Source organism: Xyrauchen texanus, chromosome 35 (genome assembly GCF_025860055.1).
Source record: "Xyrauchen texanus isolate HMW12.3.18 chromosome 35, RBS_HiC_50CHRs, whole genome shotgun sequence".
NCBI lineage: Eukaryota > Metazoa > Chordata > Actinopteri > Cypriniformes > Catostomidae > Xyrauchen > Xyrauchen texanus.
The window spans coordinates 10278811-10303113 of NC_068310.1; the positions used below are offsets into that span (position 1 = coordinate 10278811).

The 24303-nt window shown below is 38.6% G+C and overlaps 1 protein-coding gene across 5 annotated transcripts in view; it reads left to right on the forward strand.

The window, feature by feature from the left end:
* LOC127629154 (protein NDRG3-like) overlaps positions 1–24303 on the forward strand; it is a 107102-nt gene that overhangs the window by 50393 nt on the left and 32406 nt on the right. For 3 of the 5 annotated variants that reach the window (XM_052106251.1, XM_052106252.1, XM_052106254.1), the window contains exons 4-7: positions 15790–15895; positions 16246–16366; positions 19031–19093; positions 19308–19368. In XM_052106251.1, coding sequence (XP_051962211.1) covers positions 15790–15895; positions 16246–16366; positions 19031–19093; positions 19308–19368 — 351 coding nt within the window. Of the gene's footprint in view, positions 1–8491; positions 8715–15789; positions 15896–16245; positions 16367–19030; positions 19094–19307; positions 19369–24303 lie in introns of those variants that run through there. The other 2 variants (XM_052106253.1, XM_052106256.1) reach the window with 2 other exon arrangements.

Below are 24303 nucleotides of genomic sequence, written 5' to 3' on the forward strand. Positions count from 1 at the left end.
TAAATCATCGATGTGTGACTGTAGCCATGCACATGTCCCATGTATATTACAGTATTTAAAAGGAAAGTTGTAAATAGTGACTGTTTTATGGAAACAGGTTTGTTATGTGTATGTGAGAGGCAGGCCAGATCTTCAGTGGATTATTATTTTCAGAATCTAGGCCATTATTTTGTTCCATGACGTGTAGTGATTAAAGTGTGTGCTCTGTATGTTTAGGAGATGAGTGGAACCTGATCTTGAGCAATTGGTGTTGCACAATTTTGGTTCCGGTGCTAAACCGGGAGGCCATACAGCTATTTTTGTTTTTGTAGAGCTGTGAGGTGTGAATGGCCTGTTAGATTTGCTTTCGCACCCATCTCCATCAAACTGTTGTCTTGGCTTGAAGCAGGGGAATCAGAAACCTTTTGGCATCTATCCCTCACGAGATTGCAACCTGAAATGGGAACAACCACAGAGAGCGAAAACAGTTAATGTTGAACCTTTAATTCATTTGCATTTAGACATGTGGTACTATCTTTATTTTCCTCTGATAGTCAAAGCCAAACTGTTACAGACAGCTTTAGTCTCTTACTGTATGGTTTGTGTCATCAGAGGGAATAAGCATTTTGTTTGAAAAACATGTACCATTACAATGTCTAATGCAAATTTTATTTCAGAGATCAAATTAGACTGAGCATCTTTGGTGAGATCTGAATTACTGCTGATATTTTTGAGCAGTTTCACGTGTGTAGCACCTTGAGCTGTTTTTGCAGTTGAGTCTGCACAGTCTGCTGTTGTGTGCAATATAGGACCCAGTTCTGCTGGGGAACTTTCAGAGTTTTTTTTATTGTTCTCAGCTCTGTGGTCAAAGACTCAGTTCACATCTTTGGTGATGTGTTTTCTGCTTAGTGTTTTTTAAGGGACCATTCACACATTTTATCATCTATGATCTCTGTGGTCTGTCAGGGTTATGACATTTTTGCCTGATGTTTAGCATTTTACATACACACATCTTTCATTGTCTACACAGTGGAATGGTTACCCTGATCAGATTTAAATTAAATTGGTGCTTCTCAGCGAGAGATGATTTGGTTCATTATCATGTGCCACTGTTTTTACAGCATTGATGCACACCAAACAACTACCGTATACCCTCCCTCTTGGCACTGATAAGAGAACCAGTGAAATTTACATTGGAATTTTCAGGGCCAGTAAGGTTGTTCGGTTGGCATTGTCATTACAAATATACATGTCTAGTATAAATATACATGTGTAGTATACATCTGCAATGTCATGCATAACCTTTCCCCATCTATGGCCATGCTTAGCCATTATAATATAATGCATATTATAATGTGATCATAATACAACTATATTATATTATAATAATTTTATTACTGGTCTCTGGAGGTTTTCTGGAATGAGATATTGGTCATCTCGCTGCTCTTTTGAGAATACATGCTTTTTGATTTGGCCCTGTTTCAGATGCATGAGCATGTGCATTGTGTGTACAGCAACATGTCAGGCTGAAAGCCTTTGATGGAAATGCTGCTGTAAACATCCAATGACTGCAGGTACATTTTTACATGGGTCAAATTTCTGCTCAAGCTGCAGAGCCTTTGCAATTACAATTTGAAATTGAATGCAATTTTCTCAAAGCCCTGCAGAGGATAGTGAGGACAGCTGAGAAGATCATTGGGGTCTCTTCCCTCCATCAAAGACATTTACAAAAAACACTGTATCCGCAAAGCAACCAGCATTGTGAACAACCCCTCACACAAACTCTTTACCCTCCTCCCGTCTGGCAAGAGGTACCGAAGCATTCGGGCCCTCACGGCCAGACTGTGTAACAGCTTCTTCCCCCAAGCCATCAGACTTCTCAATACTCAGAGACTGGTTTGACACACACACGTGTCCTGAGTTGCACTTTAATAACTGTCACTTTATAACTGTCTGCTACCTCAATAACTGCTATGTGCATAGAACATTATCTCATAGTATGTTATGTTTACATTTTAGAAACTGTCATCTTTTTGCACTACTGAGTACTGGTCGGCGCTGCACTGTCTATTGTCCTGTTCATTGTCAGTAATTTGTTGTACTGTCCTGTACTTGTATAGGTATATATAGGTAGTTTATATAGGTATTTTATTTCGTTGTGTAGTCTCATGTGGTCCTATGTTGGTCCTTTGTTGTTTTTATGTAGCACCATGGTCCTGAAGGAACATTGTCTCGTTTTGCTGTGTACTGTACTAACTGTATATGGTTGAAACGACAATAAAAACCACTTGACTTGACTTCATTTCAGTCCCCTTAGATAGTAAACACTTAATTAGAGTAACATTTCTACCCAGAGGTCATGACCACTACATTTACAAAGATAGACCAACATACCAAGTTAAAGTAGTTTTATATGATCATGCCATAGTTTCCTATGTACACCTAGCTAGAAAATATTACAATAACCAGAGGTTTAGACTTCACCCTATTTAGGCTTGGTCGACACTAAACGGAAATTCCCTATCAAGCCTGTACACACTAAGTACACTAGAAATAATGCTTAGAAAATGATTTAGTGGGAGCTCTAAAGTCTCAGTCAGTGTGCCCCATGCTCCACTCAAAACCGGCTTTAGTCCGCTGCTTACCTGGTCGAAGATTTGCAGAAACGAGGACTTAACGTAATCTACTAAAGACAATAGTTTCAGAGTAAATCAGAATAAACTCAAATGTAACAATTTATTGACCAGGTAACATAATAAATGAATCAATTCCAATTAGACAGTGATAAGTAAAATTTAGACATTTTATCAAAACCTAAGAAATTCAAACTGCTACTTTTTTGGGAGTGGTTAGGTTTGGAATTCCTGGGGACATACCTCATTAACATACAGGCATACAGAATGGGGACAGACCTCCAGAATTATACAGCATTTGGCAAAGACCTTATAACTTTGTTACCAATAGAAAGAGACCATACATTCACCTAAAGGATTATTAGGAACACCTGTTCAATTTTTCATTAATGCAATTATCTAATCAACCAATCACATGGCAGTTGCGTTAATGCATTTAGGGGTGTGGTCCTGGTCAAGACAATCTCCTGAACTCCAAACTGAATGTCAGAATGGGAAAGAAAGGTGATTTAAGCAATTTTGAGCGTGGCATGGTTGTTGGTGCCAGACGGGCCGGTCTGAGTATTTCACAATCTGCTCAGTTACTGGGATTTTCACGCACAACCATTTCTAGGGTTTACAAAGAATGGTGTGAAAAGGGAAAAACATCCAGTATGTGGCAGTCCTGTGGGCGAAAATGCCTTGTTAATGCTAGAGGTCAGAGGCGAATGGGCCGACTGATTCAAGCTGATAGAAGAGCAACTTTGCCTGAAATAACCACTCATTACAACCGAGGTATGCAGCAAAGCATTTGTGAAGCCACAACACGCACAACCTTGAGGCGGATGGGCTACAACAGCAGAAGACCCCACCGGGTACCACTCATCTCCACTACAAATAGGAAAAAGAGGCTACAATTTGCAAGAGCTCACCAAAATTGGACCGTTGAAGACTGGAAAAATGTTGCCTGGTCTGATGAGTCTCGATTTCTGTTGAGACATTCAGATGGTAGAGTCAGAATTTGGCGTAAACAGAATGAGAACATGGATCCATCATGCCTTGTTACCACTGTGCAGGCTGGTGGTGGTAGTGTAATGGTGTGGGGCATGTGTTCTTGGCACACTTTAGGCCCCTTAGTGCCAATTGGGCATCGTTTAAATGCCACGGCCTACCTGAGCATTGTTTCTGACCATGTCCATCCCTTTATGGCCACCATGTACCCATCCTCTGATGGCTTCTTCCAGCAGGATAATGCACCATGTCACAAAGCTCGAATCATTTCAAATTGGTTTCTTGAACATGACAATGAGTTCACTGTACTAAAATGGCCCCCACAGTCACCAGATCTCAACCCAATAGAGCATCTTTGGGATGTGGTCGAACGGAACTTCGTGCCCTGGATGTGCATCCCACAAATCTCCATCAACTGCAAGATGCTATCCTATCAATATGGGCCAACATTTCTAAAGAATGCTTTCAGCACCTTGTTGAATCAATGCCACGTAGAATTAAGGCAGTTCTGAAGGCGAAAGGGGGTCAAACACAGTATTAGTATGGTGTTCCTAATAATCCTTTAGGTGAGTGTATACCAGTCACACTGAGACATTTTAAATTATATGCCCAGTCACATTATTTGTATACATCAGTCATGATATTTTGATGCTGAGTATGAAGTGATTCTGAGCTGAAGGGGAAGGAGGAGTAGAGGGGGGCAGATGTTTGTGAGTTTTAGGAGAATTGGCCTAAATTGGCCTGAGGTGAGATAGAGGTCAGATGTGAGATTTGTGTTTTTATTGTCCTTGCTCAGTAGGATGTGTTGACTCAGGTGAAAATGTTCTTCTGTGTGAGAGTTATTATGACTTGGTTCTCGCAGAGTTCTTTGACTTTTACGACATCTTGATGCCAGCCTTACAGCTAAAAATAAATTATACTACAATGATACATTTTTACTCTTGAATAACAAATGTCCAAGTATCTACTTACAAATGAGCCTGTTTGTGTTTGTAGACAAAAGAAGGTTCAAGAACTGAAAACGTTTTACTTTGTCGTTTTCAAGCTCATGCACAAAAAGAGTCCGGATGGTAAGATTTAATTATAGTGATATTTAGTTCTGTGCTCATCAAATCAGGCGCAAATCACGTATTAGGCATTTGACATGACTGTGAGTGGAACCAGAATGACTTCACATCTGAAACACAACAGGCGGCTTTCTCTAAAAGCTGATAAGGAGATTATGCCCTACACACTTACTTACCTCTCAGTCTGTCTTCCTCTCTCTCTTGTTTGAAACTTAACTTTCCTGTTGTTCTCCCAGTTACTCAGCATTCCCTGCTTGCATTCATCTCAGTCACAATAGAGCACACACTGAAGCTCAGCAGTGCTCTTATTGACAACTGTAGGATTTTGTGTAAATAATTAGTTTAAGAATCGTTTCCGTGCTCGACCACCAAAATAATGCAAGATAAATGACAATTGAGCAGATAAGTAATCCGTTTAAAATTCTCTAACATTAAATATGTAATACAACAGGATCATTGTATCCGTTAATAATTTATATGCAAGAAATTTAGCTCAAGAATGGAATTATGCTTAATTCTGTTAATATTGAAAGAATTCATATTTACATCTGATCAACCTGTGGTCAGCGCTGAGGTGATTTAACGTATATGTTAACTCTTTAGAGTAATAGTATTCTCATAGCCATTGAAAATAAAATCACACTAATTTTTAAATATTGTTTGAGCATGTAGCGTGATCATAAATTCAAGTGACGAATTTATCAAAATATACCAGTCAACTTCTCTCTTAATACAAACAATCTTTGACTAATCTACTAAACTTTACTGTAAAACTAAATTGACGCACATCAGACAAACATGAACAGGTTAGTGATTGAATTTTGACAGAATTAATGAAAATAATCTAACAGGAAAATGAACTTTATGGAGTCTATAGACCTTGCCTTAAAACGTTTCTCAAATTGTATATTAAACAGACACCTGCAAGTATTTTGTGCTTGTGTTACGTTTGTTTGGCGTTGAAGTACTTTGAGGTCCTTTGACATCCTTTGGCTTGGTTTGTGGAAGTTTGTGTTTAGTTAGAAGGTCTTAACCCTCGGAGGTCGACGGACGTGCCAGCGCGTCCTGCTGGAGTTTTTTCATCATTAAAGCGGAACAACATAAAATACTCTGTCATTTTGGGGCATACAGATAAGTGCAAGACATCATTAGAAACCATAAAGGGTCTACTTTTATTTGTGTACCTCACAATAACAACAAAACCTTGTGCTTTTGTAAAATAAAGAAAATAAAAAGGGTGAGCTTTCAGCAGTCTCTGTGTTCACAAGCATATTTCAGAAAAGCGTCACAAAAATGAACAGAAACTCCGCGAATATTTATCACACAAACATGAAACATATGTCTAAAGAATGCTTAAGATTTCTATTTTTAAATAATTCAAATTTAAAACAAATATTCTCCTGCAATGTAATCTGTATGAAACAAAGTGATGTACAGTTTCTCCTGGCCCAGATAATAATCCCTAATGTGATCACACCCACGGGCAGAGGGTGCTATTCATACGGTAATGTGCTGAGGCGATCAATGCAAATGGTAAACGCCCACGACTTGTGCCTTAAAAGAAAGTGTAGTTAATTCAGTTATCTGCACGTTTGAAAGATCGCAAGATACACAGGCGAGGAAAATCCTGTATAGTGACAAAGAGTTAACAATTTTCGCAGAAGAGCGGGACTCCGATAAACATTTGTATTTTGAAGAGAGACTTGATCCAGCAGAGGATACATAATTTTGGACTAGTAAGTCATTTTAGTTTTCATTAGTTGACATGCTTTATTTATTATATTTATCTTCACAAGGTCCTTTGCTGTTGTTTTGCACTTTTGGCACCAAACTACGTTCAGCTCAAGGAGACCGAATGCGTCTCGTTCCTGAGCGGTATGATGGCTGCGTGGTCCCATGGTGTTTATACTTGCATACTATTGTTTGTACTGATGAACGTGGTACCTACAGGCATTTGAAAATTGCTCCCAAGGATGAACCAGACTTGTAAAGGTCCACAAATATTTTTTTTCTGAGGTCTTGGCAGCTTTCTTTTGATTTTCCCATGATGTCATGGACACACTTTTTGGTGGATCTAGGGGGTTCTCCTCAACCACCACCAATGTGCAGAATCCACCTGGATGATGCGCTGGAAGCCTTTGTGTGCCAGTACGTTCACCACACACTAGCTGTTGGTGGAGAGGAGAGAATTGGGTGATACATCAGTTATTGGATGTGGATCGTTAGGAGGCCATGATTGATAAGGCTGGAATGGGGGAATTTGGCCAGGACACTGGGGTTACACATCTACTCTTTTCCAGAAGTCCTGAGGAAGCTAGCTGATTTCATTCCAGGTCTTGCCTTTCATCTTCATCTCCTCCTCCACCGTCGTCCTCCGAAGTGCCCAATGGTCTACCCCTTTTTCTTTTTAAGGTGTCCATCTGAGTGCTATGTGAGGATGTCTCCTTTTGTTCATTCATAGTACATGGCCCAGCCATCTCCATCGTCTTTGCTTGATTTTGTTTGATGTTACTGCCTGTGCATCTGCTTACTACTTTGTTGTTTACTTAGATATGATGTTCCCATCGGACTCTCCGGATACACCGAAGCCAATGTCCTTCAAAGCCTTTGAGCCTACTTTCGATCTTCTTGTTGGTCCTTCAAGTCTCTGCAGCATACAGCAGGACTGAGCGCATATGTGACCTGTAGATCTTAAGTTTTGTCCTGATCTACACCAGTGACAACTTCCAGATGTCATTGAACCTATGGCAGGTTTGCACAGCTTGGGCGATTCTGGTGAAAATCTTTCATTGTCACTATCTGCCGAAATGTAGCTGCCGAGATACCATGTCTTTGACTTCTAGCTCTTCTCCATTAACGGTAGTTTTATTGGTGTTCGTTGTCCTCAGCTTCATCAATTTGGACTTGCCAGGGTAAGCCTGACCTTTACTGTATCAGGCTATTAAACCACTTGTTTCCTTGATACTAACTCAAGTTCAGAGGTTGACTTCCAAACTATTCAAAGGTAGGCTAACCTGTGCCACATTTTGGAACATCCACATTAACATGCTCTCAGGTTATGAGACCTCTGTGACTTTGCATGCAGTTGTAGGAAGCCATAATGTGCCTAAATGTCATTGTAGCCCATCGATGCAATCCTAAAATGGCAGTATGAGCCATTTCTACTTGAAAACACTTGAAAACCTGGAGGAAACTGCCATCAAGTCTGCACAAGGTTAAGTTGGAATGGACCAAATCTGTTCCTCAGCACACTTCCCCACTGTTGCAGCCTGGCTGTGCACTTTGGTCAGGAAGACCTGGTCAGGTTAAGCTCAAGATTTTCAGCTCTGTGCTGTGGGAGGCAATCAGCAATATACCCATAATCCTGTTTTTTTACATTTCTGTGACTTGTACCATAATAGCGGAGACATTTAGAGATATTCTTGTATGTACAGAACTGTTTATGCATGTTACTATGGCAACAGCTGCTTGGAATAGGCGGTACAGCTTCTTAAATACACTGAGCAGTATTATAACACATTTGGATGGATTTATACACCACCCTTTATTACATTCCTTGAATATTCACCCTTATCAACTCTGACACTGAAACATGAGCAGTCTCAGAGATACACACACCCCACACCCCACCCCCTACACCTGATCCTGTAAATCCAATTAGAACAGATGAGTGCCCTCCATATCTACCATTTCAGTCATTAAATGTTTGCTTTCCTTTTTATTCCCCTTTATCCCTAATAATAGTGACACTTGCTGCTGGTGAGGAAATATATTGTGCTTTTATCTTTTTTTTTATTTTTTTATTGGCTCTTCAAAGCAACGGTATTCCCTGTTGTCTTAGTATTTCCATCTTAGTCCATATTTTTTCTTTTTATTTGTGACTGTCCCCTCCCTTACCTCCTAAGCTGCCACCGCCCCTCTCTCTGAGGAAAGTGAGAAGAGGGAACAGTGGAAAGCGTCTCTTTCTGTATCTATCTGTTTTCGTGGATGAAACATGACGGCAGTGCTGGACCTCAACCAGGTTTCCTGTGTAATGATTGCCGTGGTGAGTGTTAGTGGCTCTAAATAAGCATGCGAGAGAAAGAGAAAGGGAGAGTGTTTTTGACTAGGACTAGCCTGTTGCTTTCCCTGTGAAGCACCAGCGGTAACTTTGTGAATCTGAATATTTTAAACTCTCATTTGATGTGTGTGTGTGTGTGTGTGTGTGTGTGTGTGTGTGTGTGTGTGTGTGTGTGTGTGTGTGTGTGTGTGTGTGTGTGTGTGTGTGTGTGTGTGTGTGTGTGTGAGAAAGAGAGGGTGGTAGAGTTTGGCTGGTTTCTGTCATAGGTATTGAGGTTGAAAGATTGTGTATCGCTCTTTTGTCTGGAGATTGCTTATGTGTGTTCTCTGTCATGTGCTTTCATGTGCTACCAAGGGGAGGCCTTTGAATTTAGTGTGCCTGTGAGAGAGAGAAAAGATTGGGATGGCAGCATGTTGTCTGATGTCACTCTTTTGGGTGGAGTCTGGACTATGAATTTCTGATACTAGTTGTGATGCTCTACCGTGTGTGTGTGTGTGTGTGTGTGTGTGTGTGTGTGTTATAATTTCCTTGGTTCGATTTGTATCATGGTTTAAGGGTCACGTTTCTGTATGGTTCAGTATTTGCTCTTGTTAAAAAATAAATATATATATATATATTACTGCCAAATCCAAAGAGTTTATTTAATAAACACTTCAACAGGTTTTCCCTTAAATAACAATCATTGTTTTACAACAGTAACCATAGTTTAACCATGACATTTGTAGTAAAACCAGTAATGACACATATGCTCATCTTTTTTGGTTAGGCATTATTAAGTAAATTACCAAAGTATATTTGTAACTTGTTAACTTAAAATCATCACAGCCATAACACAAGATTAGCGGAAAGATTATATTTATTAGTGCCGAGATTACGTACAGAAATTGGAAAAATCTTGTTTGCTTTTTTTGCCCTATGGATCTGGAATAATATGCAGGATGTCCTTAGCTTAAAATGTCGACCTACTTTAATAAAAAAAAAAAAAAAAACATTTATTTTTCAGTTTGAAAGAAACATGTACTTGTTTGTAGTTCCTTTTTTTTTTTTTTTTTTTTGTGGAATGTGTTTTAATTTTTTTACTTTTATTGATTTTATTGGAACTATGTATGTAAGCTGCTATCTTGACCAGGACTCCCTGGAAGAAGAGATCATGTATCTCAATGGGACCTTCCTAGTTAAAGGATAAATTAGTAACCACAATATAAACATTGTTACTGTCATGGTTACAGTATATAGTAAAATCATGGTTACTATATAGAAACTACAGTATTACTGTTATAAATCCATGGTTATTTGTATCAAAACCATGATTTCTGCTCTGAAAACCATGTTGAGAGCAGTCATGGTTACTACAATATTACCTAGTAATTATTTTTGTCAGGGTCCTTAACTAAAAAAAAATGCTTCAACATAAATTGCACTTCAAATTCATCTCAACATATATTCAATATTCGGAAGCTGTACATCACTGTCAAAGGGATAACCTTGCTATTTGAATCCAAATGAGAAGGGATGTTGTGATAATGCTGCTCGAGTATGTTAATCATACATGGAAATTCCATATGAACACCCCAAGCGCTTTAGTTATTGTGTCATGTCTGTCCGAATTAGCACTGAGTGCCTGCTTAAAAATAGAAGGGAGTGTGTGCAGTTTCGGCTCACCTGCGGCTCTTTCCCTGGGTGATGCACAAATGGCCAAAATGCATCATCATTTTGCAAGAAATCGGCTTCCATCACCTTAATGCACATTTTAACTAATGCAAAACTCTAGAAATTCCACCTTCTCCAAGCTCATTCAATTTTATATGAATTTAGAAAGTCGTCACATATCAAGCATTTTCATTCAGGATTTCTTCTGCACAATTTCAAAATGCACATAAAAATAGTTTGATAGAAACCCAGCTTGTGTCTGGATGGCAGCATATGTTGCTCCAAAGAGTGTGTGTGTGTGTGTGTGTGTGTGTGTGTGTGTGTGTGTGTTATGTCTTGTTGTATTTGAATGCATGTATGCATTAAAGTTAACAAGACATAATACAAATAAACAACTGTTTATCCGTTACTTATCAATTTCTTAGCAGTGTTTATGGTGGTTATTGGTGGTGATGTGAGGGAGTGAATCATTTTTAAGCCATAACTGGATGTAATTTTGATGCCTGTATATTTTATTGTTCACTACTGTTTATATTATTCAATAATTTAAACTTAACATACTTGCCTTTTGGAATTATAAATATTTGCTCTTCACTTTAAAATGTATTTTTAACACCGCAGTAACAACAGAAGGACACATGGTGACTTAAAGTTCATCAAGAGTGGCCCTTCCACTCTGAAGTTGAATTTGTAGGCCACAATAACTGTGGAATATGTGGCTTACCTTGGTATTTCAGATATTAATATCTGCATGACACAGAATTTTCTTTTGTCTGTGCATTTATAACAAAATTATTCTGGATCCAGGAAGTGTCATGCAAAATGTGAAATGCTAAGCATACATTTTGTAGTGAATAATAAATACAAATTAAAAAATAAAAATAAATCAATATAGCCTGCAAACATGTGAAAAGTCCCGTAAATCTATCAGGATTTTTTGCTCTCATGAGACCATGTAAAAATAAATTTTACGATAGGACACCATTATTTAGTTAAATAATAATAATACATTTATATAGCTCAAGAAAACTTTTGAGTAGAAGAAAAAAATAAGACATTTTTTTACATAAGGAATATTTTGAATAGATTAATAATCTATGGAGCATTTTAGTGTTTGGTTCGAGTCCACCTTAGTCGATTAAGAGTAAAGTCTGAGTCTTTAAATAATCAAGTCCGAGTCCAAAAGGGGCAGAGTCAGACTCAAGACCAAGTCCATAACAGTCGAGTATGAGTCCGAATTAATCTGATCAAGAATCTGAATTATTGTAACCGTAAACTCAACATCAATATTTTAATCTTATTTTAACCTTCACAACTAATTTGTCAATATAAATAAAACAATTATTAGTATCCTGCTGAACAAATTTCGAAATGAAAGCATTTGCTTTGTGTGTAAGAAGACAAAACTGTCCTTCAACACACTTCTTATTGCATCCTGTTGACATTTCAATTATTTGTTGATTTTCCCCTCCACTCAAACATAATCCAAAGAATGTGAAAGCTGTGTTAGACATTACAACCAGTTATTGTTATTTCAAATTTTTATTTGGTTTTTATTTCTTCTTGGTTTTCAATTTGTCCATTCAATTTAGTTAAATTTTATCTAGAATTATGGGTGTTTAATACATTTAATAATTCCCAGCAAATTGAATATAACGGCATGAAATAAAAACAGAAAAGATCAGATACCATTAAAAATATATATTTATATGAGTACTACACTTCACACTTTTCAATCCTCCTGCTGTGTCCAAGTTTCATCTACTTCCCTAGTCAAGATCAAACTAACCTTGGGCTGATGTTTCATTCTTTTCACATTATATTTATTATGGATAATAGGTGAATAGACATATACACGTGAAAACTGATGCACCATATCAAATACACAGAATGTATGATAGTACTAACTGTAAAGAGCACATCAATATGAAGACAAAGCCAAATTCCAGACAGGGCTGAAAAGGAGGACATGTCTGGGGAAAAAAAGGACATTTGGTCACCCTGTTTTACATAATTTTTTTGTTTGTTTGACTCAGAAAAAAAATCCAAAGTCCAAAAGGCTCGAGTCCGAGTAAAAATGCATCGGAGTCTGTTACAAGTCCAAGTCCATTAAAATTGGACTTGTGAATCGGACTGGAGTCTGAACTCAAGTACCCCAACTCTAAAGCATTGAAACCTTCATGGAGCATTTTAACTTTTAAGGCTTAACTAGATAATTACCCTAATCACTGATATGGATATAAATGTGTTCAACTTTAATAGCTGGATAGACGAGCTCCAACGTGAAATCATCACTTCAGGTCAGGAATTTAACATTGCGCTCAGGTTTGACCTATAAATGAATACACGGGAATCACATGTGAATGGTGTGATACATTTAACATAGACATTTCAAGAAGTGAAAAGTGTATATGATGTCGTATCGTAGTTAATGTTACACTTGACAAGCTCCAGACGCGCACAATTAACAGAGACCGCAAACATAGCCGAGACCGTGCCCATCCGATCTGAAATCACACAGTGCAAATTTCCATTCATTACACTTTAGAAAAATTCTTTGTAATTTTGCATATGTTTATTTAAAATGTCACTTTATACTTGTGCTTCTTGGATAATCAGTCAAACTATGATTTTTTTTATTGTTATTAGGATGAATTCATTATTCGTTTTGAAGTCTTTCGAATAGGGTATTCCCTAATATGTAGGTTTTAGATGGATTCATATTGCACCAAAGTATCTAAACTGCAATCACCCATCCTCTTGCTGTTTTAAATGACTTTGATATTTTCTTGAATGTTTAAATGCTCCATTTCGCTGTCATTATTGCTTGGTGATTTTTGTGTAGTGTCCGTCTGCAGCTGTTGCTTAGTCACTATTATTTTCTTTTCATTCCACATCTGTAAACTCTTAAGGACAACAAGGACAATTCTCACCCACCTGTCTTAACTTCGTACTTGCATCCAGAGATGCCTGAGGTTATATTGTAATTATGTTTAAGCCATCAAGGATGTTGGACACTGCTTCTAATTCTTTGTTGTAGAGTGAGTAACATAAGAAGAAATATTTTCTGGCATATTTTTAGATCTCAGCCAAGCAAAATGCCAATTCTATACTTCAGTGCCATGCGCGGTGGCTTTCTCAGCCTTTCTCGTCTTCAGAACGTGATGCCTGACATTCTTCGTATGCACAGAAGTTTTGTTCTGAATACATGCAATGCATATGGAAACAAATATTTGTTATGGATTGCACAGTTAAGGGTACATATAAAACTGTACATTCTGAATCTGCAATTGGATTGAATTAATGAAATTTAGTGCATGTAAACATAGCTACTGTAAATTCAAAAGAACTGGATCATAAGAGCTTATTTATTTGTTAATAACAAGTGAAATAAGTGGGATAATGTACTAATGTGTCTTAATTTTGTAGATTTTTACTAAGTGCTATTAGTATGGAATAATGACCATCTGTTATGGCAAAATAAACCACTTCCGTGTGATACAAGTCCTGATACAATTCCAGATCACCCTGCGGTAACAACTGGCTGTTTGTACATTATGCTGTACCAATAGCACTTTGTAACAGTTACAATGAAGATGCCCATTGGGTGCACTTACAAAAAACAGAGGTTAATTGCAAATTTGTCACTGATTATTTTCACATGCAAATGATCTTTGCAGCAATCACAAACTCATTTGCATGTGAAAATAACAAGTGGCAAGTTTGCGGATAGATTGCCAGAACTCTAGATTTTTTGTAAGAGTGATTCTGTCGATTTATTACCAGGTAATTGAGTCATCAGTGACCCAATGTTCAGCTGATCCACACCCTTGTTGGTGCCCAAATTCATGTTCACTATATATTGAGTCAAGAGAAGAGGCAGCCAGTGTCTACAGTGTTGATACTCCTTACCTCAGAATGTTCTCGAACTGTCGACCAGTGAAGACACTGTAAAAACACCTGCTCCAGAAAACTGTTTGTTGTATGATCTCTTGATGTACCATTCAATCACATCTAACACACGATGTCATGGAGAGCACACACAAACTTGCACATAACCGCCTTGTCTATTTTTAAATCTTCTATCTTCAGTGGGTGCTGGTGTGGTTTGTTTCAGGTGTCAGCTGCCTGCTTGAGTTCTAGATCTTCTGCTTAAGATCACCAGAGACATTACTTGTGTCATTTTACCATAGTATTTTTGAAGAAAATGAATCGTATTATATTGATTTGCTTGAATTTGCACAGCCCTATTATGCAGTGATTCATTTCAAGTCTATTAAGGTTGAGATCTCTGCATGTTTGCATCAAAACAAGGTTAGTCTCCATCAGTGAAATTCAGAGTTGTTTTTGACGAACTGCATTGAGATCCGTCCAGTGTAATGAAGCGCCATGCTGTGTGTGGAATGAGATTATAAAAAGACCCGCTGATTTTCAGCTCTTCTGTCCTCAGGAGTCCTTGAGTGCTGTTGAGCGGCCTCTCACCTCATACTTGTGGTTTAAACCTTTTCCTGTTTGTGTGTTGTTTGTGCCCTATCCGTCTTGTCCATTTTGTCCAAGGGCATGAACAATGCCACAGTCGTTGTGGTGACGTGCAATAACAAATAACATTAGCAGTGGGCAGAAACCAAATGCCTCCCAATACACCCAGTGAGAGACAAACAGACAGAAGAGGGTGACAAAATCTGATGTTGACAAAAGTCTGTTTAAGGCAAGTTGGTTCACTCACTGGCTATATTGGTAATGCCCCTAGGCAAATTGTTTCTATGTAGGATATAGGCATAGAAGTACAGATCCTATCTACTTAAAATTGGGAAAGACTGAAATTTCCAAAACTGTTGGTCAAGATTACATTTAAAAGTCTAACATCAATAGTAGCATAATTTTTCTTCAAATATCTTTCAGGCTACACCAGCTGATATGCATGTATGTTCTGGAGTAAAAAAGAAAAAACACTTTCAATGCAGCGGTTGGCTCTTTAAACTGAAACAACAGCATTATAGAGCAATTTACAAGTTCTTCCATGTTTCTACAAGTGGCCCGTCTTTTCCCTCTTATTACATCTCTTCCTATTTGTTCCCTTTTATTCTGTTGAAAACAGGCTATCAGAAACCATAGTGGAGTTAAATGACATTTAAAGTAGATTTAGACAAGCTTTTCGACTGGCTGGGCAGATATTACCATGTGCATAATGAGATTAATGGCCGACTGATTGCCATTTGTGTCTGTGGCACAGATGTTAATGATAGATAAACAATTTTGTTGACCATTTATGCGCAAAGAACCATGCAACCATAGACCTTTTGTAGGTGTGCTGAAACCAAATGACCTCCCATAACTCTTTGTGGAATATATTGTTCTTGTGGGCTACGTTTGGTTTTTCATTTGTAAATGATCTTCTGATTGGTTACAGGAGCATGACATTGAGACTCCTCATGGTGTCCTTCATGTGACTTTGAGAGGGACCCCAAAAGGAAACCGCCCAGTCATTCTCACGTATCATGACATTGGACTCAATCGTAAGTCATCCAACTATCTCAAAGGTTCAAAGTTTCTGTCTTTAACAGCAAAATGTATAATTATTGAGCTTATATACTTCGAGTACATGAACGGGCGTTCTATATTTTCATAGAGACATGATCAGTCTATAACCTGATTGGCAGCCAGGAAGAGAGCTGCCATTTCTGATTAGCTTCTGTTTACAGCATTGTCTGCTGGTCATTTTTGATAAGCCTCTACAAACCAACAGATTTTGGAAAAAAATGTATATCTGAAATGTTTGATTTCAACGATTTCGATTCCAGTTTATCTTGGTGTCAAATGATGACTGTGATTAATGTTTCGATTTTGTTTTTCTCTTTTGGTGCAGATAAGTCATGTTTCAACACGCTCTTCAACTTTGAGGACATGCAGGAGATCACCCAGCACTTTGCTGTGGTCCATGTGGATGCTCCAGGCCAACAAGAATCTGCTGCTCCTTTCCCCACTGGGTACGATTAGCTATATCTTGAACTAATCTACAAGCGAAAAAGTTAGGGAGACAGTGCGTCATTAATTTCTGCTTTTAGTACCATCTGCAGGGTGAAGAACCATCACAGAGAGCACTGATTTTTTTTTAGTAAATATGATTATTTCCCCCTAGTCAAAGCATGAGGAAATTATCATATTTTTCGGGAAGAATATGACAGTTGAGTATTGATCAATTAATTTATATTTGTTAGTAAAATATAATTGTATTGTTCATAATTAAAAAGCAGTAATAATACAATAACACAATTTAATCATTATTCATTGTGTCAAATTGTCCTGTCGTTTTTAACTGTCACTTTTAGCTTTTTCTACAAATAAAAGGAAACAAGGAAAATAAAAATATCTCGTATTCCTACATCACAAAAGCTCTATTCCGTTCGGCAGTGAGGGTTATACAATTTATATTCACATACATGACAGTTATACTGAAGTGGAAAGTGATATATACTGCATAAATATAATTAAATGAACTAATATTGGCCACTTTTAGGTAGATCGTATGGTTAAAGTCAGGGTAATTGTGTTAGTCTTCATTAATAACTGAAATATCTTCACATTTGACCTAAAGCTGGATCATCAATCCTCATTTTATACTAATTTATAATATGACAGTTGCATACTTTATCTAGCAAGATTAAACAAAATAATTATAAGTAGGCTATATACAGTCAAAAACGGGGACCTTTCTAATCCAGTGCTGGTCAGCTGTGGCTTGTAAATATTCACGCTCATTGTGGTCGATATAACTTGAAATACACGTCGCTAAACCCCTTCTCTTTTTTTACTGGATGAAGTAATAGCTCCGTGTCTTAATATATGATGGAAATTGTCCACTGTCATCTGCTGAAACTCCTGTAAATAACACGTTATTTTAAGTAATTTCCCCCGAGTCTAGAAGCGAGATTCATTCATCAATCAGAGAAGTAGCTGCAGCTATTAACATGGATTAAGCGATTTTCCCATTTGCATTCCAGAATAAAAATACATTTATTAGGCTGTTTGAAGAAATTATTCTAAACTTCTGTTATGTCATATTTTTACACTAGTAAGTAGCTTTACATTGAGTAAATGTTTTATTGCTTTTTTTTTATTACTTATTTGATTAGAACATTGCATAACCCCCTGGCTATTTGAAAAGGACCCCTGGGGGTCCACAGACCCCAGTTTGAGAAACGCTGTTAAGGACTGACACGAAGAAAGCGTGAGAACCCTTTACATACGCGTGTTCCACAAGACTGCATGCCTACGAACAAACCGCGCATCAGACATGGGCAAAGATGGCTTTTCTGTCATCTGTTCTTTTTCAGATTAACACACTTTATTGATTCACACACTTGAACAGAAAAGCAAAACATATATTCATAGAATCAACTATAACCCCCATTATTCCCTGACCCTCAACAATATCCCTGTGGACAACTTCAGTTACACACACACAAAAAAGAATAATATATATTAAAAAATGTTTTATAATCACACACATTTAAAATTGCACCCCTCTCTCCACGAGCCCTCCAAAAAGACCAAATAGCAGCCACATTTTATTATTAAACGAATCTAAGTTGCCTAGCCTTCTACATGGGATCTCATCAAATGCAGCCATACTTTCATTTTCCGGCCACTAAGAACAGCCTTAAGCGCCTCCCAAGCCACGCCCACAGAGGATACTGAGGACTCCATATTGACATTGATTTTAGAATTTAGCATTTGTTGGAAATCAGGATTTGGCATAAGGTATACATTAAACTACATGTGAAGTGTCATTGTTGCTCTAGGGGGTTTGCACGCTTTTGCTTCACTATGATCAAGGAGTCCATCAAAAGAATATAATCTCTTCTCCCAATATTATATCATGAGGGGTGCCAGCGTCTTGCCAACATCCCTTCAAGATCTAAAAAAACCCCCCCGATAATCAACGTTAGGTGGATAAATATTAGCCAAAATAAGACTTAGTCCCTGAATTTCAGCTAAAACAATTATGACTCTTCCTAATATATCTTTATTTGAGACATTTGAATTATAGATGTTTACTTACCAGCATAATGACTCTCTTGCTCATCCTCGAGCCAGCACTATAAAAAAATGCCCACCCCGTATCTTTCAGAATTTGTGCTTCAACTATTCTTTATTTAAGACAATTCTATTCGTTAGGCTATTGTATTGATATTGGAAGTTCCATTCATAATGTTTCCACCGGTATAACATTTCACACCGGTGTTGTTCCTTGTACTGACTAAAACCGGTAACACCGTGGCAACCCTATCTAGAACACAGTGAGGGGTCTTATCACATTTTTGGAAATCATTTATGCTTTTCAAATGTTCAAATCGGATTATGGTGCCCAAAATTGCTGACTAGGTCACTTTGTGCCCAAATCCTAACGTTATTGTCTGTTTTGAAACTGTGCTCAGCATGCTAATCAGTGTTACGTTAATGTTAAAATGCCTGTTTGAGTGGTCTGAAAATTTGTATGCAGGCATTGTTAGTCCCAAGCTTAGTTCCGCTAACACTAATACATTCCAATGGCTTTGTTTAAATATTTCAAAACCACATGTAATTTATTGCATTTGGATTATCAATGAATGCAAAAAAAAAAAAATCACTCACAACTTTCTTTGTATCAGGTTCCAGTATCCCACCATGGATGAACTTGCCGAGATGCTGCCTTCAGTGATGACCCAGCTGAAGTGAGTCTGATCCTTGATGTACCAAACCGGTTCAATTGTTGTATTCTGGTTCCTAACAGAGTACAACAAAGGACTATTATTAATTCATAATGTTCAAGAAGTCAGAATATTTATTTCTGCTAATGTCTCAGATCACACTTGTGTTTCTTGTAATATATGCCATGAACACTATCGGTTTAATGAGCGATATATGTCATTGTGCTTCAATTAACAGGATCAACAGTGTGATTGGAATCGGTGTGGGTGCAGGAGCCTATATCCTCACTAGACTGGCTGTAAGTGTAGCATCTTGGAGTTTTTTTTTCCTTGCCACTTTTGGCTTTTTCACTAGGGTTTTTTAAGGTACTGTTTTTCTACTTACTGTAAGGACGCTTTTAAATAGTATGCATGCATTATAAAAAATACTAGACAAATCAAATAAAATTAAGTATAATTATGTATCAATTGATCCCACTTTATATTTGGTGTCTTTAACTACGATGTTCTAGCATTAAAATGCATACAAATTATTTATTGTGTAACTACTAGGGATGGGTTTTGAATACTCTGAAGTGACAGCAATGGTCGATCATGAAAACGATATGTTATGTGCCATGTTTGGGACCAACAGAAGTCGTCATCAATAGATAAACAAAAAGGTTGCAATGGCCATGGTAAAAAAGGTGGTTTATTTACAAAAAATAAACCTTGCCTTGCCTTGCCTTGCTAACAGTACATAAAAACATGCTAAATCAAACAAGGACAGATGAGCTGACTAAATTAAACCGTCAAATTAATAAGAGTTAAGAAATCTTTCTAACTCCTGTGGGAAAAGAACTGTGGAGGTGGGGGCATGGTCGAGCGCCGATTGTGAATGGAGAGCGAGACCGGGAGATGAGAGCGGTATGGAGTTACACCTGTGGGCAAAAAGATGTTCTGTGTTGCAGTGAGAGGTGACAGAGAGTTAAAAGGGAGCTGAGAGCCACAGAGGAGAGAGGATTGACACACTTTGGAGTTGTGTGTGTGTTTTTGTCTATGTGGACATTTTTCATTTGTACACTGAAAAGTGATTTTAAAATAAAAGTCGAGAGAAGGTGGGAATTCATTGACTCCTACTTCCTCATTTCTGAAGAGTGACAAGAACGTATTGCAGTGGTTCAGAAACTCTGGATTAGAACTGAGGAAGAAATGTCGTCATGGAGTCCTTGCCATTAGCTGAAGTCAAGACTCTTGCTGGCATCCACCAGCTTCAGCATCAAGCCCTCCTGGACCTACGTGCAGAGTTGGAACAGCGTTTCCAGGTCCTGCTCCAAGCTCAGGCAGAGGGCAGACAGGTATTACGGAGCCTGATGGCCCAGGGGAGTACTCCAGTACCTGATGGCCCAGGGGAGTACTCCAGTACCTGGAGTAGACCCCGGCCGCAGCCATGGTCATGCCCCACATCATGCTCACGTAGATTGGGCCACCAGAAGAACCTGAAGCCTTAAATGAATAGTTCTCCCAAAAATTAAAATTTGCTGATAATTTACTCACCCTCAGACGTGCCTCCTGCCTCCTCCATGTGATGCGTGACCTTACCAATGAGCTTACACCATCCTTCTCATGAGCGCACATCACAGAGATTTAGTGAAGTGAACATTTGTAGTTATAAAGTATAGACGTATTGTTTTGTTTCTAAAATTAATTAATTGTTTGGGGTCAGAAGAACTTTATTTGTCGAGTTGTGTGGATTATTTTGATGCACCCTAAATATGCATTCACTTTATATAGGAGTTTATAGGAGGCCTGAAATTAAATCCTAATAATCAGTTTTGATGAACAAAAAACTCTTGGATGGCCTGAGAGTGAGTAAATTATCAGCAAATTTTCATTTTTGGGTGAACTATTCCTTTAATTTAGCTTTTTGAGCATTGGCCTAACACCCAGTGGTCACCCTGATTGCTGCCCTTCTGTCCGGGAAGCACAGCTCGCAGCACAACAACTTCCAGTCACAAACATCCTGGAGTACGGGGACGTGAAGCACAATCCAGAACAGCACTGGCAATGCTTCTGCATGCTGCCGTACAACGAATTTGGTCGCCCATTTGCCTTCACCCAACAGCTCCATGATGCCTGTCGAAGGTAGTTGCTGGTAGAGGATCACAACACTGGAGTAGTTATCGATCCTGTTGTACGGGAGGAGTTTGTCAGCCGGCTACCGAAAGGGATGGCTGAGTGGGTCCAGTGCCACCGCTCAACGTCGCTGATGGAATCAATCAAGCTGTTTCAGGACCGTTTGGTGATGTATCTGGGGGCTGGCAAACCCACTTCTCTCGCTTCTCTCCTCTCATCCTTCCCCCTCCTCTTCCCCTTTTCCTATACCTGCACCCTGAAATGGGGCTGCATTCCAACAAAGCCAGCGCCCCGTTTTCAGGGTTTCCTTAACCTGCTGGCTTCCTCTCTCTCTCTGTCGCCCTCCCCACAGATTGGGGACTCTGCTGCCAGGGGTGCAGAGGGAAAGCCTGGGCTAGTCTTCTGACGCTCACATGCCATGCAATGGAGGTAGGGGTGTTGGTTCGGGTCCCTGATGTGCCGCAGGCTGCCCCCGATTGAGCAGGAGCATACCGGATACCTGAGAGTTTTAAGGGTGGTATATACAAAGCCTTGGTGGATTCAGGTTGTAATCAAACCTCCATTCACCAAAGCTTGGTTCAATCCTAGGTTTTGTAAGGTGTATGCAGGGGGATGTTTAAAATTACCCATTAGTGATGGTCATCTTTCAATTTCAGGGACAAAAGCATTACATTACATATATGTTCATGTCATGCTATCCCTAGAAACTACATGTTGTGACTGCAGATGTAATTAAATGCAGGTATATGAAATGTAAATGTAAAGCAATACGCACTTTTTTTCAAATGCTCAAGTACATAATAGTTTAGTTATACCTAATACAAGGGTGGGCCCTTGTAACTATCTATTTGTAAGACTAGCTTGTGGTAAAAAGCCTTTAGTTTATTAGTATTTTGTATATACAGTGGGGTGTAAAAGGCTTCTATTTTGCACACTTATAATTTAATATTACAATATATTATTTTCAATACGGTTTGTATCATCAGCATAATAAATTGAGTAAAAGGTTGAGAAATGTGTTAAATTCATAATGTCTTGGTATTTAGTATGTACCCTTTTTCCTTTAATGTCAGCATGCACTAGAGCTGACATGGACTCCAAAAGTTCTTCAAAACATAATGATCCATGTTATCCCAGCATGATTTTCGAATATTGAAAGGAACATCTTGTGTGCTTGAATGGAAGAAAAGAAAGCTGTCTTTTTGTTAACATTGCCAGTTAACTAGATTTTACATCTTAACATTTGTTTCTTCTAGATTTTACATCTTAACATTTGTTTTATAAACACATTTAGTAGGATTCATATACACACACATTCACACACACACACTCAAGTTTCCCACTGATTACAATCAAGCAATGAAAGGATCATCCAAAGAATGCCGGTCACACCATCAACCAAAGAATGCCGGTCACACCATCAACCCGGTTTCTTTTTATAGTTCTGCGTGCCTTATCTTTCAGTACGGAGTCCATTAATTTAGTCCAGCACCTAACATACACTTCTAACAGCTTGATCTGCATGTTTATCATATTTCTCTCACATATAAACTTGCTTATCAGGCTTTGTGAAAACAGACGACCAGTACAAACACACACACCTACGCAGACCTGCAGAACAGCTTTACTTTCGTGAACCATTATAAATCATTTGTACGTGGCTCAGCACATGGGAACATCATTAACCAGGGAACGCGTCGACTTATGAGAAAAGAATCTGCCAAATTCATAAATTAATTACGCTTCAGGATTTACTAATTATCTCATGCATGTCCTAAGACATGTGGTCATGTAAGAGCGCTACATCAAAGGCTTGCATTTCTCTTCTTAACTCAGTTGCAGAACACTATGCAGAGAGGAAAAAGAGGTGTGAAACCTTTTTTTCCATCACGGTCACTAGACATTTGACTTGCATTCACGTGGCTGCACATAGCTAATGTTCTCATTTAAAACCAAGTTAACGCTCTGGACATGAAGCGACTGAGAAGTTGGTTAAGGTGTTGAAGTCAAGAATACCTGATTAGGTCACGTCAGTAGGAGGTTTTTCTTGGTAACTGCTATGGTTAAAACTGTAGCGTAGGCTTTCTCAGAGTTTACCTTTATTTTTTTTATTTCATCATGGGGCATATGCATATCTTGCAAAAGCACAGTTCTCTTCAAAACCTCTAGGATGCTTAGTCAACATGAAAGCACATTTACAACCCTTTTTTTCTTCTGTAATTTTACATATTTCCAAGTGGATATTTAGTGAGGGGAAAAAAAAAATGTTAGATAGGACTTCATGAATTGATAGGATTATGAAGGATTATTAGGATTTATGTATGACGACACACCATTTTTCTGAAAGTGGAAGAGTAAGCGGCATATCTGTTTTTCCACCCCCCTCCACCACCCCATCACCACCAGTTTAGGTCTTGTTCAGCCATAGAGGGTAATTTCCTCCCCCTTGCTGTCATCATCTTCTGGCAATATTGGACAGTTGGCACAAGAATCTGAGCGCACTAGAATGGGGCTACAGCAATAGAAACTATTTTATCACTATATTCACATTAATTCTTATTCATTCTGAGTCTTTCTGGAAGAAGTGGATAAATTCTGGGTTTAATCCAATTACTCAAATCCTGATCTCATAAAAGCATTAAATTACTTAAACTATTGAAAAGATTTAGAAAGGCTGCACTACATACAATAGTTTACAAAAGTCAAGTCAATTTTGATTTAATGTTGACCTTATTATTGTCGACCATCTTGGACAAAATCCAAGATGGCGGCGCGGTAGCACGCAGCGGCCACTCCGGATCCACAATGGTGCTATTTTTGTTAAAAAAGCCCGACTTTTGCAACACATGGACATCGGAGCAACCAGTGTTCGTGTCTACCATCGCCAGACACTACTCAAATATAAGACTCATGCAAAAACCAAGCTGCATGATGACCTGCAGGAGGCGCTACGCGTGCTCGGCTTGCTGCGGAGACCAGGCCTCCAGCCCTCGGCGTCGCCTGATGCCGGTGGCCGGGGGAGAGGACGTCGTAAGCGGTGTGCGAGAAAGCGGAAGCGCGGAAAGAGGGCGGGGGTCCATGCTAGGCTAAAAACAAACCCTAGCCGGCCGGCTCTCCCG